Here is a 21458-nt window from a genome sequence, read left to right on the forward strand (position 1 = left end):
AGAACTGTAAGTGACTTACTTACCTGTGAAAACTAACAATAACTTACCTCCCCCAGGAACTGTGAAAATTGCACTGTGTCCACTTTTAAAACAGCTTATTGTGTTTTATGTGAAAAGTATTCATGCTAATGTAATGATTCAAAGTTCCTAGAGTACTTACCTGCAATACCTTCCAAACAAGTTATTACATGTGAAATTTGAACCTGTGGTTCTTAAAATAAACTAAGAAAATATATTTTTCTATAACAAAACCTATTGGCTGGATTTGTCTCTGAGTGTGTGTTCCTCATTTATTGCCTGTGTGTATGTCCAACAAATGCTTAACACTACTACTTGGATAAGCCTACTGCTCGACCACACTACCACAAAATAGAGCATTAGTATTATCTATTTTTACCACTATTTTACCTCTAAGGGGAACCCTTGGACTCTGTGCATGCTATTCCTTACTTTGAAATAGCACATACAGAGCCAACTTCCTACACTGTGTATATATAGTGTGTACTTACCTCCAGTTGGGGGGCTACCCATAAGTAATCTAGCTCAGTGTTACTGTAATAAAGTACCTTCATTTTTGTAACACTGTGTGGTTCCTTTCATGTGAGATAAGCTATTGTGTGACTGCTGTGGTATTGCAAGTGCTTCACACTTCTCCTAGATAAATCTTGGCTGCTCACCACAGCTACCACTAGAGAGCCCTGGCTTCTTAGCCACTGTTTCACTAATTAATAGGGTTTGTTTGTACCTGGTATAAGGTGCAAATATCAAAGGTGTCCACCACACACCAGGCCAGCTTCCTACAGCAGGGAGGAAGCCTGACTGCAATAAGGGGAGTTTTCATATGCCAAGGATGTAGGTAGCTGCTTATTCAGTATAACCACAGAACCTCATAACAGATTTTGAGATAACAGTGCTAAGTACCTCACAGTTTTCCTTATTTGTAGATATTACCTTGGCAAATGAAATCTACTTAAGAAATACAACTTATTGTGATTTGTCAGACTAGATACAATGAGACAGCATAAAATAAACATGATAAGGCAAAAAAGCACCCTACAAGGTACTGTACATCTTGTTCAAGGTTTTGAAGAAATATGATCACATCACCCCGTCCTGATGCTGGAACTCCATCAGCTCCCGTTGCAGGTCCACAACCACTACATTATCAAAAACAGCTGTATCAGTTACACAAAGGAGTCAAGAAGTCAGAGCTCCAAGGGGCCCAGACATCAGCATCAGTAACCTTCAGGCTTCAGGCCTCCCACCGGCACCAAACACTAATCTCTTCCTGACTACAGACTTCATCTGTGAGGTGCAACCAATGCCCTGACATAATTTGGCTTTTCTTGCCACATAATTTACTCAACCCTGCTGCATATTTTCATCCCCGCCACATAATTCCAGTGACTCTAATTATTACCCCTCACACAGTAGGAACCTAATCATGCCAGTCTGCTTTTTTTAAAATCATGCTGTACTGCAGAGGTGCAATCACATGCACATTCACAAAATACATTGTAGGTCAAGGTGTTGCAACAAAAAGGGGTCAGAGTCACAAGGAGCAGATCTATCTTGGATCATTAAAACAGCGCTTGGAAGTTGCAGGTTTTCTTTTAGCCCCTTTTTAAGAAACCAAATAAGTGAATTCGAAGCGTAGGCTGAATACAATGTATACTTTTTATTGTATAAAGACTACAGATAAAAATCATTTTGAAATAGTAGCATTCATGAGCTTTTGCAGTCACACAAGCCCTTCCTGAGGGCAGACTGACAAACTTTGGGAAATACCTTAACAAAACTCGAGGAAATGTCTAGTTACTTACCAGGAATCTTCATTACTCCTGGTCCTGTAGCCCTCGTCCCATGTATTACTATATGGAGAGGAATCTCTCCATGATAGAAAAAAAGAGCATGAGGAATGCTGTATCCCGCTCGCCCCCACTGGGGAGTATATAACCATGTACTTACCCAGCATTCCTCCTGAACTACCAAGCCCACTGACTCGAAAGCCGGCCGTCGGGGAGGGAGGGCGGGGCGTAATGAATGGCAACAGCCCAAGTTGCCACCCAACAAATCTCAGAGATGGAGACCCCCTTTTTTTCCGCCCAAGAGGCGGCCATACCTCTGGTAGAGCGACCCTGCACACCTCCGGGAGGAGGAACACCAGCCAGAGAATAAGCTATCTCAATAACCTTCTTCAGCCACCGAAGGATGGAAAGAGAGGACACCTTCTCCCTCATGGAAGAGGAACCAGAGGAAAGAAAAAGAGAGTCAGATTTGAGAAAAGGGCGAGTTTGTTCAAGATATACCAAAAGAGCCCTAAGAACACCCAGCAAAGACCAGTCCAGAACCCCTGCACCAGGCGACCCCGCCTGCAAGGAAGGGAGGACAATCTCCTGGGATTGATGGAACTGAGAAGTCACCTTGGAAACAAAGGCCTAATCAAGACGCAACACAACGTCATCCTCGGAAAAAGACCAAAAGCGTGCCCGAACCATCAAAGCACCCAATTCCCCAATTCGTCTAGCTGAGGTGAAAGCAACCAAAAACACCACTTTGAAAGTCAGAAACTTAAGATCAGTGGATTCCAGAGGTTCAAAAGGGGAGGACACCAAGGAACGAAGCACCAGAGGTAAATCTCATAAAGGAAAAATAGGCTTCACCAGAGGATGAGAAAGAGAAAAGCCTTTCAAGAGACGAGAAACCAAATCCTCCAAATCTGCAAGATTATCCAATGGAGCCCGAAAAGTCTTAATAGCTGCCCACTGAGCACGCAAGGTAGAGACAGACAGGCGCTTCTCAAAACCTTCCCACAAAAATTGAAGAACAGTAGGCAAGGAACATTCCAATGGAGAAAAACCAAGAGGAGAACTCCATTTCTGAAAATTACTCCAATGCCTAGCATAGGATTTCAAAGTAGATGGCTTACGTGACTGCTGAATGGCCACTGCTAAATGCCTGGGAATGCCCTTGTGCTGCAACCCTTGCCTTTCAACTTCCAGGCTGTTAGCCGAAGTTTCCAGAGAGGCAGAGGTGGGACAGACCGTAGAGGGAAGGGAAACAGAGGAAGAAACCAAGGACCCTGAACTGACAGTAACCGGACAACTTAAATGGAGAAAAATGACAGCCAACACTTACCAGCACACCACAGTGACTGCCCCAGCATTACCACGATATTGCCTACAGGAAGCAGGAACCCGGAAGCTCAGGATGTGCTTCCGCAGCACGAAGCCACCCCAGCCACAAAGAGCCGACCAAAGGTCCCGCCCAGTGGTCCATTGGCTGAATCCTGAGACCGCGCTGCATCGAGGCCAATCACTCAAGCAGAAACACAGCTGCAGCAAGCTTCCACACCGCCCACCCGGAGGAAACCATCACACAGCGCAAGTCCCCGCAGGAGCAGCACCGCCTCATCACCCTGTCATGGACAGAAAAAAAGAACAGGAGGAATGCTGGGTAAGTACATGGTTTTATACCCCCCCCCCCGGAGCGGGTGGGGTGGAAATACAGCATTCCTCGTGTACATTTTTCTGTCATGGAGAGATTCCTCTCCATATAGTAATGAAGGGGACGAGGACGGTGGGACCTGGGGGTAATTTAACTATCCTGGCTTGGCTTAAATAGTGTGCTTCCCACACAAAACAAAAAGTAGTTTCACATTTTTCATGGCTATGGAAGTGGTGTGCCACTAATTGTAACAAAACACACATGTAGCACTGAATTTATAAAAAAAGGTGCCTAATCTGCGTTCAAACTCTGATGGGGTCTTTGCATGCTTGGAGGCTTGACGCGGTGTTAAACAGAGGAATCAAAAAGTAAACACAACTAGAGGATGCTACATCTTAAATCATATTCTCCTAATAACCCGAAGACTCACTCATGTTTTATGTTTGCATTCTGAAATCTGAAATGTCTGTAGTCAAATTATGATTATGATACAAATCCCCGAATGCAACATAAATACCCAGTTTGCTGAGGCATGTTCTGCCTTCCACAGCACCACCCTTGTCGCGTAACGGGTGAAACTGATAGTGTGGTGGTTCTGCGCAGACTGACACAAATGGAAATGCAGGATGTCACATGTTGGCGGAGGGTGAGGATATGTGGCCTTGGGCATTTTATATCCTTATTGGTGTTTCGTTGGTCAAATTGACCCACTCCATGCTCCCTGCCCCCCATGGGCACGTGTCTCTCGAACAGATTAACCTGTCTTGCCTTGAATGGCAGAACAATACATATCTGGCCGAGAGTGAAGGGCCGGGCTCTGGCAGCCAGGCCACCATGCGCGCCAGCAGACAGACCTTAATTCGCCCTCCGCCTGTCCATCAGACTGTTGACTGGGCCCACTGAATCTGTAATGTGCTGTAGATTCACTTACACCTTGTAAAGCCTGTTCTGTGTCCGACCTTATGCCTTAGGTATGCCTGCTCCTGTGTTCTCGGTGCAAAAGCGCCCTGAAGCTGCCAGTGCACATGACTGGGCCTTGAGGCCCCTGTGCGAGTGCAGACAGAGCCTGTGCATGGTGTCAGTGGGCCACGCATGTATAAACACCCTCCATGGAAGTGTGTGAATGAATGCGAGACCCATCTTATACTGTAGCCATCCTCCCTTATACTCATTGCTAAAGGGCCCTCTAGGAAGCAGCCAGTGTACATGGCTGTCCCACCAGGCGCCTGTGAGTGTGCAGACACAGCCCTTCTGTAAGACAAGGCCCATTGAAACTGCAAGGCACCTTATTAGCAGGCTGCATATGGTTAAAAAGTACAGACACAGCCTATGCATTGTGTCACTGGGCCACGCATGTGTAATACACCATCTGTGGTATGGTGTGAATGAATCTGTGAGTCTTGGCATCGGCTCAACACATCTTGTGATTCTGAGCTAATCACTTAGGGGGTCATTCTGACCCCGGCGGTCATGGACCGCCGGGGCCAGGGTTGGCGGGAGCACCGCCAACAGGCTGGCGGTGCCCCGCAGGGCATTTTGGCCGCGGTCAGAAGTGGAAAACCGGCGGTCTCCCGCCGGTTTTCCGCTGCCCAAAAGAATCCTCCATGGCGGCGCAGCTCGCTGCGCCGCCATGGGGATTGTATGGGGTGTCGTGGGGCCCCTGGGGGCCCCTGCAGTGCCCATGCCAATGGCATGGGCACTGCAGGGGCCCCTGTAAGAGGGCCCCACTTTGAATTTCACTGTCTGCATTGCAGACAGTGAAATTTGCGACGGGTGCAACTGCACCCGTCGCACCTTCCCACTCCGCCGGCTCCATTCAGAGCCGGCGTCCTCGTGGGAAGGTTGTTTTCCACTGGGCTGGCGGGCGGACTTTTGGCGGTCGCCCGCCAACCCAGTGGAACACCCAGAATCACCGCAGCGGTCTGACGACCGCGGTGCGGTGTTCTGGCGGGGGTACTTTGGCGGGCGGCCTCCGCCGCCCGCCAAGGTAAGAATCACCCCCTTAATCTCCCCGTGCCAAAAAGTAATGTGTCCTTATGAAATGGAACTGGTGCTCATGTAAAGTGCTCCAACAATACCAATACCTTCAGTCGAGTATGCGCTATACATAAAAAAAAAAAAAAAAACATGTCTGTGGTGGGAATAAAAACAACATGGCAAGAGCAGCAAGGTACTGTGGAAATAAAGTACACAAGTCTGTCTGATTCTGAGAACAATGACTGTGAGTCTCGGCGTTGGCTCAGCACATTCTGGTGCTCATGTAAAACGCTCCAGCAATACCTTATACCAATAACTTTGGTTGAGTTTTCAGGGTAAACATGACTGGCTGTTAGTTAGTGCATTCATAGTCACCAATAGTAGATGGGCCTATTGTCCACTCAATTCCAACGACGCTATCTTTGTAGTATTGAGTGATCACACAAGAATTTTCGGAGTCAGGAGGACTGGACAAATGAGACTCAACTCCGGTCCAGCCACAGCCCACACCACAGCATGAGGTCAGGTCACAGGTGTGGTCTCCCGACTGTCTCACTTCCTCAGCAGCCCTGCCCAGCAGCACCAGAAATGTCCAATCACTGCATGGCTTCACGATAAGCCATTACAGTGATTGGTTATGCTCCGTTGGCACGCTGAGCCTCCCACCCCCTGCGGTGCCAGGTGCACAAACTGTACTAGAGGCCTAGACTAGGCCTAGCAACTGCGTCTCAGCCAATCCAGACATTGCTCCCTTGCTGTTACACAGCATGAGAGCAGTATCAGGATTGGCGTGAGCAGGCAAATTTCTTCAGTATTGGGGTATCTTTCATAGATTCACATGCTTGAACCATTCCCCGTCGTCAAAGTGAGAGTCCCACAGTACATAGAATGTAGTAAATTAAAGTTAATGGAAAAATACATTCACTTTAATAGCTTATCAGTGTTATTAGAAATGACCCACAGTCCAGCCAATCAGACGAGAGCACCATTTAGAAACCTCACCACAGAGGCTCCAGTCTCTCAGATTTTCGACCGCACGTTGTGTGAAGGGAGTCTCCCTCTGCTCTGCTCTGTTTACTTTTCCTGACAGGAATTCTTCTGAATCTGTTTTTTTTTTCTTCTACAGCTTTGACTTCTACATCGTGTCTACAGCCAAGAAAGGTTTATTTCGGCCTTGCAGCATCACCTGTGGAAAGCTAAGGCTTCACTGTAAGGACCATTACAAGGACTGCATTTACTGTCTTCACTCAGAACACAAGGTGAAAGACTGTAAAATTTGTCGAACCTTTCCTCACAAGGCCTTGAGAGGCAGAGAGGCCAGGCTCCTGCTTTGGCTTCAAAAGCTTAAATCCAAGGAATACCCCCTCTCTCATGATGATGGTGACGGCGACGCCTCAGTTGTATAGAGAAAAAGATCTATGGAGAGTTTCTCTCCAAAACAAAGTAGGGCAGCCAAGAAAATGCATCCTGTGAGGGGGGAAAAATACAGGACGTTCCTTCCACTTCAAAGAAACACAAGGAGAAGCGTCATTCTGAACCTTCCACACCAGCTGCCAGTACAATAAAAATTAAAAAGCCATCTACTTCTCTGCCTCCATTGGCTTCAAAGATTTCAGTCTTGTCGAAGAGACCATCAACAAGCGCATCGTCGATGACAGCTTTGATCCCCACTGCTACCACAGTGATGGCAAAGTTTACAGCACCGTCTTCGCCCATGTTAATAGCGTCGCCGTTATCATCTATGACAATAACATCAGTGAGCATAAAACATGGGCCTTCTTTACCATCAACAACACCTCAGGGTAAGAAAGCGTAGTGGAAATCATCCATTATAGACCCATTGGAGAAGAGGTTTCACTCCTCAACATCAACTCTATCGATGTCGGTTAAGAAATCAGCTACCCCAAAGGCTTCAACACTGATACTGTCGACGGGTCCATCGATGTCAACATACAAAGTGACGTCGATAGCTCCGTAGACACCAGTTCCATCGACGGCAGCTCCAATGACGCCACCTCCGTCAACAACATCTCCATTGACGGCAACTTTAAGGTTGGCAACTTTGAGGATGACAACACCGTCGACGACAACACCGTCAATGGCCCATTTCTTTCCTGCAGACACACCAACAACGCCTACACCGTCGACAGCAGTTGTTACAGCAATATCTTCCCTTTTACCCTTAAGGTTAATAACAGTAAGACATAAATCCACTCAAGAGACATTACTACCGTCACATACGTCACCCAGTAAGGTATCGCCTGTACCTCCAGAACATCTTCTTGATGAGGATGAAGAGGAGTATGGAGATGATTATTCTGCAGTGATGGTTTGTTTGCAGTGGCTCATAGTATTCAGACCTACAAATGAAATGCTAGGAAGATGATGAGGAAGACCTGATGTATGAACAGTTGTATGTTCAAGAATCGTTTGATGACTGACAACGCACACGTTCACAACAACAACAACATGAGCCAACAGTGCAGGTGCCAGGGTCACTGATTGCCAATTTGCAGCATATGATTCAGGATTACTGCTATAGATTCCCACCACTGGGATCAAAAACTCCACTACTGCATCGACCATTAACATTAAGTCCCTCTACCAGGGACCAATCCTCAGAGTTTCAGGTACCTACAACACCGTTACCCTCTATATTCACCTTCCGAAAATGATCCGCCTTCCTTGGAAGAGGACCAAGAAGAAGGGGAAATCCAGGACACTGCCTCACTCCCCAATGAATGGGATGACTACCAGATGCAAACACCATCCCCCTCTACTCCACCACCAGTAAATTCTCAGCCACAAGATGTAGGAGGATTCCATAGTATTATGGAAAGAGCAGCCAAGAGATTCCAGCTTCACAATGTCACAAAACAATTGGATTGCTTTCTTTATGTCTTTAAAGAAGACACCAGAAAGTCAGTTCAGGCGATCCCAAATGTAGATTAGACAAAAAGTACAATGCGCCGGAAAACTCACCAGCTTGTTTGATTGGTCAACCCAAACCTGACTCCATGATAACTCAGGGAGCCCAACGCAGGTCCGGAAACCCATCCTCTCCACTTTCCACACCCCCAGATAAGGAAGGACGGCGCTTTGACACAATAGGAAAGAAGTTCTCCACAATGGCGGCTACAATGGCCAGGGCAGCAAACTCATTAGCGATCCTAGGACAATACGACTGCCAGATGTGGTCGGACATCTCCCAATACATTGATCTCCTTCCCAAGGATGCTAGAGTTTAAGCACCGAAACTCTTACAGGAGGGAGAAAAGATCTCCTTTGAGATCATATATTGTGCAATAGATGTGTCATCCAAAGGCTTTAGCCAGCTAGCCGGAGCTGTAGTACTAAGACGTCAGGGAAGGCTAAAGGCCACTTCCTTCCGCCCGGAGGTTCCGATGAGAGTTCTGGACATGCCATATGATGAAGAACTACTGTTTGGCCAGCATGTCGATGTCGCACTATAATCGATAAAAACAGACACGGACGCGGCTAGATCTTTGGGTACTCTACAATTCAGAAGGCAGCCCTTTTGAGGGGCAAGAAATAGAGGACTTTACTCCTACAGAGGTGACCTCCACTAATATAGACAATACCGACCTTATCAGAGCCAGTTTCGGTCAGCCATCATGCAGCAACAACAACCCTATAGGCAGCCACTATCTGCAGTCTACAGACATACCACCAGAGAAAAGTCTTCCTATAGGAGCAAGGACACATCCAGAAAACACTAACCTCCACCAGGTGCCTTCCTCCAACACCTATTCCAATACTCAGATATGGGGCAGAATTCCCAGCTTTTTGCTTGTCCATCATTGTGGTAATTTGTAAAAGGAGCTCTTTCAAGTGGGCAGGTGGGGGTCCTACCCACTTGGAATAGCTCCTTTTTCAAATTACCACAGTGATGGACAAGGGAGCAATAGAGATTGTACCAAAGTCTCAGAGGTGACCCGGCTACTACTCTTGCTTCTTCCTCATTCTGAAAACAACAGGAGGCTGGCGCCCCATCTTAGAGCTTCGACAGCTGAACAAATTCCTGAAAAAACTATCATTTTGTATGGTCATCCTTCAGGATGTATTGGGGGATCACATGATGGCCTTAGATCTCCAAGACACCTATTTTCATATCCCTATTCACTCCAGCCACAGGAAATTCTTACGCTTCAAGGTAGCAGGCACCCACTACCAATTCAGAGTGTTACCATTCAGTTTGAGATCAGCTCCTCGAGTGTTCACCAAGGTCTTAGCTCCGGTAGCAGCGTATCTCAGACAAAAGGGAGTTTAAGTATTTCCCTACTTGGACGATTAGTTGATAAAAGCAAACACAGTGTCCCAAGCAGCCAGAGACACAGCAACATGCCTATCTCTCTTCCAGACCGTAGGCCTCTCAGTCAATTGCCAAAAATTATACCTAGCTCCGTCAATCAACATCACCTTTCTAGGAGCCATATTAGATACGAAACAAGCTAACACCTCCACCTCTAAAGACAGGCAGAAGAAGATTCGAAATCTAGTGCTGCACCTTGACAAAAGAAAGCCCACTTCTGTCTGGATCTACAAATCTTTTCTGGGAATGCTCTCTTCTTGCATTCCGTTGATACCAAACTGCTGTCTACACATGAGATAACTTCAACAACAGTTAGACAGCCAGTGGAAACAAATGAATGGATATTTTGATTACATCATTCAAATAACCTCACCAATGAAGCAGGCCATGAAATGGTGGTCGAAGATGCCACACATCTCCGAAGGTGCCACACATCTCTGAAGGTGCTTCCTTTCTGAATCAAAGTCCAGAACATGTTCTGATCACAGACGCGTCTCAAGATGAATGGGGCGCGCATCTCCAATAACTGACAGCGAGAGGAAATGGACCACCCAGGAAGCAATGCACCACATCAACTTGCTAGAATTAAAAGCTGTCTTCCTAGTGCTCAAATCCTTCATGACCAAGATCAGGGGCTCATTGGTTTTGATCCAAACCGACAACACTACAAGCATGCACTACCTCAACAAGCAGGGTGGTACACTATCACCAGCGCTGTCTCTCCAGGCGCAAGAGATATGGAATTGGGCGCTTCGACATCACATAACTCTCAGGGCAGAACATGTTCCCGGAGTATCTAACACCCTTGCAGACTCATTAAGCAGGACCTCAACAGCCTGCCATGAGTGGGACCTTAACGAGACAACTCTCAATCATCTTTTTCTTCACTGGGGCAAGCCCAGTTTGGACCTATTTGCGACAAAGGAAAACAAAAAATGCCAGTACTACGCAAGTTGGCAACTGCAGCAGAGGGTCGTGGGGGAATGCATTTTTGATCAAATGGTCAGAAATCTATGCTTATGCTTTTCGCCCGCTTCCACTAATCCCATGAGTTCTAAAGAAGATGAAGAGAGAACCTTTCCGGCTGTTACTGATAGCTCCCAAGTGGCCACCCCAGTTTTTGTTCACAGCGCTCTTACTCCTCTGGGAACAACCTCACATTCTGTTGGAACCAATACCGAATCGAGATCAGGTCCGTCATCCCAACCCGACTTCTCTTTGGTTATCGGCCTGGCTCCTGAATTCTATGAATTTGCTGACCTAAACATTCCAACAGATTGTCATGAAGTGCTCACTAATGCTAGAGCCCAGACTACACATAAAACATACAAACTCAAATGGAAAAGATTCTGCATATGGTGTAAGGATTCCGATGTCCACCCTCTGACATCTGTTCCAGAACAGATATTTACGTATCTTCTTCACTTGGCAAAATAAGGTCTTTCTCACTCATCCATCAAGGTTCACCTGGCAGCCATTTCTAGATTTTGCTGTACCGCTAATTCTCCATCTTTATAGTCCTCCAGAATAATAAAACAATTTCTTAAGGTAGTATTCAGACTGTTTCCTCCAGTTAAAATCCCTCCTACTCCCTGGCATCTCAATATTGTACTTTCACAAATGGTGAAGAATCCATTTGAGCCTGTACACAAGGCAGAGATGAAATACACTTACTGGAAGACAGTGCTTCTCCTAGTGCTTACTTCAGCAAAGAGGGTCAGTGACATTCCCAATCACTCAGCCTTTTTTCCAATTTAAGTCTGACACTGTCAACCTTAGAACTAATCCTCAATTTATTCCCAAAGTTCCTTCGAACTTTCAACTGAATGAACCAGTGATACTGAAATATTTTTTCCCAAATCATCAAACTCCAGCAGAAAGAGCGCTTTTAGATATCAAGAGATGTCTCAAACTCTACACACAAAAGAATAGGAGCTTTCACAAAGCTGATCAATTGTTTGTAGGCTATGGACAGCTAAGAAAGGGATATTCTGTTACCAAACAGAGTATAGCTCGGTGGATCGCCACCGCCATACAATTTTGTCACCAGCTAGCAGGAAAACCACTGACAACCAACGTCAAGGCCCACTCCATTAGAGCTGTTTCTACCTCCGCAGCTCTCTTCGCATGAGTGCCTGTACAGCAAATATGTAGAGCGGCAACGTGGTCTAGCAGCCACACCTTCACTCAGCACTACTGCCTAGATGCCACAGACAGGATGGATGCAGCATAAGGACAAGCAGCTCTACGGAAGTTATTTACATAAGGTGAGACAGTCATTCTTTTTCCCACCGTCCACTATTATATATATGTAGATAGCTAGATGGATATTATGTTTACTGCTAATTATTCTGGTTCAACCATGTGAATCTATGAAAGATACCCCAATACTGGAGAAGAAAATAAGTTACTTACCTGTAACTGTGGTTCTCCAGTATTGGTATCTTTCTATAGATTCACATGAAACCCACCCTCCTCCCCATAGAGGCTCACCTCATGTCTTATTCTTTTATACATCACTTGTGCTAGAAAATCTGAGGGACTTTAGCCTCTGTGGTGAGGGTTCTAGAGGGTGCTCTCGCCTGATTGGCTGGACTTTGGGTCATTTCTAATAACACTCATAAGCTGTTAAAGTGAATGGATTTTTCCATTAACTTCAATGTAATATTTTACTTTACTTCTTTCTGTGTACCGTAAGACTCCCACTTTGACGACGGGGAATGATTCAAGCATGTGAATCCATGAAAGATACCAATACTGGAGAACCACAGTTACAGGTAAGTAACTTATTTTCTTACTGCTCATTAGAGGACCAGAGGTTGCAGCTTTGGTCAACCCCCACTCACTAACATGAACATGAAGAGAAGCTTCTAGTGCGCATTTCGGGCAGGCTAGAGAAAGGCAGCCGCACAACCCGACATGCGCACTAGGTGGCACACATGTCTGTATGTGTCTATGCAGTGTGTCGGTCTGCATTTGTAGCCCCATCCCCTTCAGAACTGAACAGAAACCGTCCACGGCTGAAGGTGGTGACAGCCACAGGCATGAGAATAAAAGATAATTTATTTGGGAAAGTTTACACTTTGCATAGTTGTGTTTGTTTATTATTCACACATGTAATGGGGGTATAGGGAGGCCAAAATATCAGTGGGGCAATACCCTAGCGTCCTAAGGCAGGAACCGCTACTGCTACTGACTATACATTCTCAGTTTTGCTATATGTAAATTAATTAAACCAAGCAAAAGCTTCTAATTTAGTCGGCTGGTCAGCAGACAGGAGAGCTACTTGCAGGTTCCTACTACTTACAGGTAGCTGGAGAGCTACCAGTAGCTCACAAGCTACTCATTGGAGAAGCTTTGACTAGATGGACTGATATGTTGATAGAACTAAGAAGGATTAGAGGCCTGGAGATATATATGTATGAATAGAGGCATGGTGAAAATGATGAAATTGCAATGTGGGAAAGGGCCAAGTGATGGATTGTTGCTCACAGAGCTTCATGAACGACAAAGAGAGAGAAGGATAGATGAAAAGATGTTTGGAGAGAATAACTGAAACTTGTATTGAAAGAGGCAATAGAGGACAGATGGACTGATGAATAGATTAGAAGAAAATGTCAACTGGAAGGCATGGAGAGGTTTATTGAAAGAGAAGTGAATAGATGTGAAGGAGTAAGAGTTCGATATGTGACGGATTAATTGAAATAAGCTTCATTTACACAGACTATTTCATACTTAACAGGAATAATGGAAGAAGGTCTGAAAAGAGGCAATGTTGGTATAGATGGCTTGATGTATTATGGAGCAGATTTAAGAAAAAGGAGTAACTAGATCTCTGGAGAGACAGATCAATGCATACATTCTGGGATTCATTGAACGAGGGGTGAATAGAGGCTGCAGAGGGATAGATGAATAAATACATCGCTGGATTATTTGAAAGAGATGAAAAGAGGCTGGGGATGGATAGATGAATAAATTCTTTGAGGGATTCATTGATAGAGGGGTAAACAGGCTGTGGAGGGATAAATGATTACTTTGAGGGATTCATTGACAAAGGGGTGGATGGGGGCTGCGGGGGATAGATGATTAAATGCATTGAGGGATTTAATGAAACAGTAGTGAATAGGAACTGGGGAGAGATGGATGAATAAATGCATCGATGGATTAATTGAAAGAGGGTTGAATATAGGTTGGGAAGGGATAAATGAATTTATACATTGAGGGATTCATTGAAAGAGGGGTGAATGGATGCTGGAACATGTGGAACACGGATAGGACTACAAAAGGAGTGGTAATGGCCAAAGGATAACCTGGTATGGAAGACAACACAAAACCAGTGAATTAGAAAAAGAAACATCAGGGACAAAAGGAATGTGCAAAATTTGGGACTTATAAACCAGAATGGTGTGCGACGTACAGTTCATATGTATGTAAGCCCACGTACAGCAGAGCGCCAGTGTACAACAGTGAAATAGAATCAGTATAAACAAGCACATTCTTGGAGTAGGATCTCGGATATTCTTCCATCCAGCCACTGAAAATGCCCACTCAGTCAGGGTAGGACTGGGACAAAAAATAGGTCCTGGCACTAAAACAAAAGTGCCCCCGTTAGCGAATCAGATAGTTTAACAAGCATTTGCAATGTAATGGGTCTAGCATTTGCTCGAGTTAGAGCTATTAGGGTTGTAAACTCCTAACCGGACTTTTTCTTGCAACACAAATTACAGGAACAAAAAACACAGCACGATCACTGTAAGGAAATGCCTCCTTGGCATGGTTACCCCCTGACTTTTTGCCTTTGCTGATGCTATGTTTTGAATTGAAAGTGTGCTGAGGCCTGCTAACCAGGCCCCAGCACCAGTGTTCTTTCCCTAACCTGTACTTTTGATTCCACAATTGGCACACCCTGGCATCCAGGTAAGTCCCTTGTAACTGGTACCCCTGGTACCAAGGGCCCTGATGCCAGGGAAGGTCTCTAAGGGCTGCAGCATATCTTATGCCACCCTGGGGACCCCTGACTCAGCACAGACACACTGCTTACCAGCTTGTGTGTGCTGGTGAGAACAAAACGAGTAAGTCGACATGGCACTCCCCTCAGGTTGCCATGCCAACCTCACACTGCCTATGCAGTATAGATAAGTCACCCCTCTAGTAGGCCTTACAGCCCTAAGGCAGGGTGCACTATACCATAGGTGAGGGCACCAGTACATGAGTACTGTGCCCCTACAGTGTCTAAGCCAAACCTTAGACATTGTAAGTGTAGGGTAGCCATAAGAGTATATGGTCTGGGAGTCTGTCAAACACGGACTCCACAGCACCATAATGGCTACACTGAAAACTGGGAAGTTTGGTATCAAACTTCTCAGCACAATAAATGCACACTGATGCCAGTGTACATATTATTGTGAAATACACCCCAGAGGACACCTTAGAGGTGCCCCCTGAAACCTTAACCGACTATCTGTGTAGGCTGACTGGTTCCAGCAGCCAGCCACAACCGAGACATGTTGCTGGCCCCATGGGGAGAGTGCCTTTGTCACTCTGGGGCCAGTAACAAAGCCTGCACTGGGTGGAGATGCTAACACCTCCCCCAGGCAGGAGCTGTAACACCTGGCGGTGAGCCTCAAAGGCTTACCCCCTTTGTTCCAGCACCACAGGGCACTCCAGCTAGTGGAGTTGCCCGTCCCCTCCGGTCACGGCCCCACTTTTGGCGGCAAGGCCAGAGGAGATAATGAGAATAACAAGGAGGAGTCACTGGCCATTCAGGACAACCCCTAAGGTGTCCTGAGCTGAAGTGACTCTAACTTTTAGAAATCCTCCATCTTGCAGATGGAGGATTCCCCCAATAGGGATAGGAATGTGACCCCCTCCCCTTGGGAGGAGGCACAAAGAGGGTGTACACACCCTCAGGGCTAGTAGACATTGGCTACTAACCCCCCAGACCTAAACACGCCCTTAAATTTAGTATTTAAGGGCTTCCCTGAACCTAAGAATTTAGATTCCTGAAACTACAAGAAGAAGAGGACTGCTGAGCTGAAAGACCCCTGCAGAAGAAGAAAAGAAGACACCAACTGCTTTGGCCCCAGACTTACCGGCCTGTCTCCTGCCTTCTAAAGAAACCTGCTCCAGCGACGCTTTCCAAAGGACCAGCGACCTCTGAATCCTCAGAGGACTGCCCTGCTTCAAGAAAGACAAGAAACTCCCGAGGACAGCGGCCCTGCTCCAGAAAGACTGCAACTTTGTTTCAAAGGAGCAGATTTAAAGACCCCTGCAATCCCCGCAAGAAGCGTGAGTCTTGCAACACTGCACCCGGCGACCCCGACTCGACTGGTGGAGAACCAACACCTCAGGGAGGGCCCTCCGGCGACTCCAAGACCGTGAGTAACCAAAGTTGTCCCCCCTGAGCCCCCACAGCGACGCCTGCAGAGGGAATCCCCAGGCTCCCCCTGACCGCGACTGCCTGACTCTGAAATCCCGACGGCTGGAAAAGACCCTGCACCCGCAGCCCCCAGCACCTGAAGGAACGGAACTTCAGTGCAGGAGTGACCCCCAGGAGGCCCTCTCCCTTGCCCAGGTGGTGGCTACCCCGAGGAGCCCCCCCCTTGCCTGCCTGCACCGCTGAAGAGATCCCTTGGTCTCTCATTGAAAACCATTGAAAACCCGACGGGTGTTTGCACACTGCACCCGGCAGCCCCCGCGCTGCTGAGGGTGTACTTTTTGTGCTGACTTGTGTCCCCCCCGGTGCCCTACAAAACCCCCCTGGTCTGCCCTCCGAAGACGCGGGTACTTACCTGCTGGCAGACTGGAACCGGGGCACCCCCTTCTCTGCATTGAAGCCTATGTGTTTTGGGCACCTCTTTGACCTCTGCACCTGACCGGCCCTGAGCTGCTGGTGTGGTAACTTAGGGGTTGCTCTGAACCCCCAACGGTGGGCTACCTTGGACCCAAACATGAGACTTGTAAGTGATTTACTTACCTGCTAAAACTAACAATAACTTACCTCCCCCAGGAACTGTGAAAATTGCACTGTGTCCACTTTTAAAACAGCTATTTGTGATTTATGTGAAAAGTATATATGCTACTGTAATAATTCAAAGTTCCTAAAGTACTTACCTGCAATACCTTTCAAATGAGATATTACATGTAGAATTTGAACCTGTGGTTCTTAAAATAAACTAAGAAAATATATTTTTCTATAACAAAACCTATTGGCTGGATTTGTCTCTGAGTGTATGTTCCTCATTTATTGCCTGTGTGTATGTACAACAAATGCTTAACACTACTCCTTTGATAAGCCTACTGCTCGACCACACTACCACAAAATAGAGCATTAGTATTATCTCTTTTTGCCACTATCTTACCTCTAAGGGGAACCCTTGGACTCTGTGCATACTATTCCTTACTTTGAAATAGTGCATACAGAGCCAACTTCCTACAATCACGCAATGTAAAATGCAGCGCGATCACGCTGAAACTGAAAATGGAAAAACCGAGCACGATTGAGCTATGTAAACCCCAGTGCGATCGCGCTGCGTGGAAAATAAACAGATAAAGTGGTCCAGAACCCATGCTGAAAACATCGAGCCTCGAATGGTTTCAGTAGATTACCGGTGCTGTGTAGGGGGGCTAAACACCGGAAAAGGCATGACGTAGGCATGCCTTTCACAAATGAAAGCAAGCGGATTTTAAAAGGCAAGCCCACAAACCAATGAAAGTGACTGACATGACATGGGCGTGGTTAGAAGCCCAAAGAGAAATTACAGTATGGGAGGGAGCACTTTGCCCTCGCCTATCAAAATAAAAAGGCCCGCATTAGCAAACTGGGTAATTTGGAACTTGACATGATGTATAGGTGTTTTGCAATGTATAGGAGACTATGCGTTTGTGCTCGCTGCTGGCAGTGTTTGCGGTAATATCGGAAACCAACATTAAAAACTGGCCCGCCAAACCATAAAACAGGCACACAAACCTCAAAAACACGACCTACACACTGACCTATCAGACCAGCCTCTCGGACACTGTTTGATTGTCCCTTAGGCAGGGCCACTGAAATTATGCGATTCTACGGCTGCTTTATGGGTTTGCCACATAATCCATAATCTGTTGCATAGTCTGCAAATTTAAGGAAAAATATATTTCTACATCAGACAAGTCAAACGTTACTAAAAACGTGTTCGTGCGCTGTGGAAGGCAATTCGCAAAGGTTAACTGGTCATCTTTCAGTTTCTTATTTCTATTTTGCCCAGAATGTATTACTGTGTGTAGGAACTACAAAATAATGATGTAACAACAAAAAAGTGCTGCATTCTGCTCCATAATTTACCTTTCTTGCCAACTAATTTAGTCAACCTCGCTGCATGATGTGCTGCCTCCCTGCTGCATAATTCCAGTGGCCTGGCCTGGCCTGTAGCTCAGACCACTCCTGCACTCTGCCAACCACCGACCCACACCCATCCATCCACCCACATTACACCCAAAGTAACATCCAACAATCCATCCACCCAAATATCTCTTCATCTTCTTTAATACACAGTTTCCTAACCCAATGCTGTCAAGTAATCCCGGCCTTAAAAAGCTAAAGGCAACTAATACGCTTCTGATCTTGCCCTTTATTTGGCTTGTCACTTGCGGGTTGTGAGTCTCCTCAGCTCGTCCACTCTAAGGCGTGTACTTCTGAGTAGGAAAGTGACATCCATCCAACACGAAACCCATGGCACCTTACGCATGTGCCAGCAGTTAGAGGGAGGACCTCCAGTCTTTTAAAAGTGAAGCAAGGGTATAAAGAATACTCCCCGCAGAATAAGGACGTCTCTCTGTCATCATCCTCCATCAGCTTTAATGCCGAGGATGTAGATGACGTCAGGAAGAAAATATACCAGTTAAGTGAGTAGGATGCTTGTCCAGTCCAGACACTCTGTAATGACAGCTACTATTTCATAAAACAAGCATTGGCAAATCCAACTGGCTTGAAGGTGCTACTGCATGCAAGTACAGAAATGCACATGTACACAGACAATTGGCAACATGGCACTGTGTAACCTGCTGCACGGTACCACAAGCTTAACAAATAACAAGCAGGCTTGGGGTACACAGAACGATGGGGACTGCACAGGGAAGAGGCACACATAGGGGGTCATTCTGACCCTGGCGGCCGGTGACCGCCAGGGTCACCGACCACGGGAGCACCGCCAACAGGCTCGCGGTGCTCCCGAGGGCATTCTGACCGCGGCGCTTCAGCCGCGGTCAGAAAGGGTAAACCCGCGGTCTCCCGCCCGTTTACCGCTGCCCCAATGAATCCTCCATGGCGGCGGAGCGCGCTCCGCCGCCATGGGGATTCAGACACCCCCTACCGCCATCCTGTTCATGGCGGGAAACCCGCCATGAACAGGATGGCGGTAGGGGGTGCCGCGGGGCCCCCATAAGAGGGCCCCGCAAAGTATTTCAGTGTCTGCTTTGCAGACACTGAAATACGCGACGGGTGCAACTGCACCCGTTGCACCTCTGCAACTACGCCGGCTCAATTCTGAGCCGGCGTCCTCGTTGCAGGGGCATTTCTGCTGGGCCGGCGGGCGCTCTTTTGGAGAGCGCCCGCCGGCCCAGCGGAAATGTCTGAATGGCCGCCGCGGTCTTTTGACCGCGGTGCGGTCATTCGGCGGCGGAACCTTGGCGGACGGCCTCCGCCGTCCGCCAAGGTCTGAATCACCCCCATAGTCTGTCCGGCCATTACATATGCATTAAAACCAGCCCATCGGCTTTGCCAGTGCTTGTTCTTGTAGGTAGTGAAGGATAGTATGAGAAGATGCCCTCGCCCTGACGTGGTGGCATTGAATGCTGGATGCTTAAAGAGGTACGGTATTGGTTGTGTGGTTGAGTTTGTGATGATGCCTGTTGGTAGTGCTAGGCATGCGCGATGCACCGTTCCCACCTTAAGGCTAACAAAGGGTTAGATACTGTGGAGGGATGCTCTCGGTCTGCAGGTTAGCATGGGGAGTTGCGCTGACCTTACTCTTATGTCAAGGACTGGTTGGGTGTTGGGGTGTGAACGCTATTGGCTTTCGGCATGTGGAGGTGTCCTGGTCTTTCTTCATGTTTATGAAGGGCTGGGTGAAGGGTATCTTTTCGTGTGATGCCAGTGCGTAGAGTTAATGCTACAACACTGGTCTAGCTTGTCAGCATCACACGGAACGCAAAGGTCATTGCCATATTTCTTATTTTTATGGAATCACTAGCGACAGACTCTAGGAATGTTACTAACACTATGCCCTCTGACTCCTCCCTTTTCCCACAGGATAGAAGGCATATATGCGATACACAGTTTATTTATTAACTGGGATGTGGAGATGTATTACGCAGCGACAGATACCCCGGCCACAGCCAGGGCCACCAGCCTCAATGATAATCTCGGGCAGATCGAATACATCTTTTCCGACAAAACTGGGACCTTGACACAGAACATTATGACCTTCAGGAAGTGCTGCATCAATGGACGTGTTTATGGTAATTACAACTCTAGCCTAACTAAAGCAGGGGTGTCCAACCAAGGTCCTGGGCAAGCTGGAGCCATGCCACATTTTAAGTAATACCACCGATCATGTAAACGATGATCATTTAAATTCAGTGAAGTAAATGTATGTTCTTTGGGTATCCTGAAACCAGGCGTAGATTCGATGATCAGACCACCGTAGGCCTGTATTGGATATCCCTGCTTTAAAGTATTCTCGAGAATCGTTCTCCATCTCTTCTGGCATTGTGTGATTTTCTTTCCTTGAAGATTTGAAGTTGGTTTGAACAAGTGGCATTATACCCTTCTTTGCCGTTTAATTCTTTATGTCTCTCATAAAATCACACCTTTGCCCTCTTTATATCTACATTTCAAACATGGATGGAGGGCTGGATGGATGGATGGATCTGTATGAAAATGTGAGTGGGTGTGCATATACGAATTAGTGCATAGCTCATACAAGTGCAGATCTAGTATTTTTGTAGCCCATTAACCGTTTTTATAACAATGTTATAAATAAGAAAGACATTCAGAACCTTTCAGTCCGTGCTATTTTCCTATTCAATACGGTTGATCACTTACAAACAAGGCACTGTTTTTTCCTGCTTGCTCTTTTCTATGTAATTTGCGTTTTGTGATTCTGCCCATCACTTTCACTGTCACATTCTCACTCTCATTCATGCATGCAGGTTCGAGCTCAGATGCTGAAGGCAAGATGCAGGTGAGCAAGAACGTATATCTATTATGCATTGATTACAATGCATATTAAACGGGCATCATAAAGTACCTTTAACTTCGAGCTAATGATTCATTTATAAATTCATAAACGTCTACATTAATTGGTCACTTGTTTGGTTACGTTTATAGTGATAACGTGTAAATTATTTTGGGACTTGGTAGCATTAATACTGAACGTCAAATACATTAAATACTCGCTATAATATGTATTACAGTGCTTGCAATTCTATCCAATGGCACATCCATGGTTCATAAATACAAATAGTTTTCTGCAAAAAGTAGCAATAAGATGGTCATTTAAAAAAATGAAAAGATCATTGACTGGATAAAAGGTCATTCACTGGAGGTAATTTCAGTACATAGGTTGATTTTGTATTCAGAAAACTATTCAAAGTGCTGAGATTCTGTGAAAGTTCTCAAACTGGTTCAGTCTGAGTCAGGATGATATCACGAGCTCTAAGG

The 21458-nt window shown here is 46.4% G+C and overlaps 1 protein-coding gene across 6 annotated transcripts in view; it reads left to right on the forward strand.

Annotated features, from left to right (window-relative positions):
- LOC138268383 (phospholipid-transporting ATPase IC-like) overlaps positions 1-21458 on the forward strand; it is a 324435-nt gene that overhangs the window by 168189 nt on the left and 134788 nt on the right. For all 6 annotated transcript variants that reach the window (XM_069217963.1, XM_069217965.1, XM_069217961.1 and 3 more), the window contains 2 exons: positions 20046-20254; positions 20948-20979. In XM_069217963.1, the coding sequence (XP_069074064.1) occupies positions 20046-20254; positions 20948-20979 (241 nt within the window). The remainder of the gene's footprint in view (positions 1-20045; positions 20255-20947; positions 20980-21458) is intronic.

This window comes from Pleurodeles waltl, chromosome 12, assembly GCF_031143425.1.
Source record: "Pleurodeles waltl isolate 20211129_DDA chromosome 12, aPleWal1.hap1.20221129, whole genome shotgun sequence".
NCBI lineage: Eukaryota > Metazoa > Chordata > Amphibia > Caudata > Salamandridae > Pleurodeles > Pleurodeles waltl.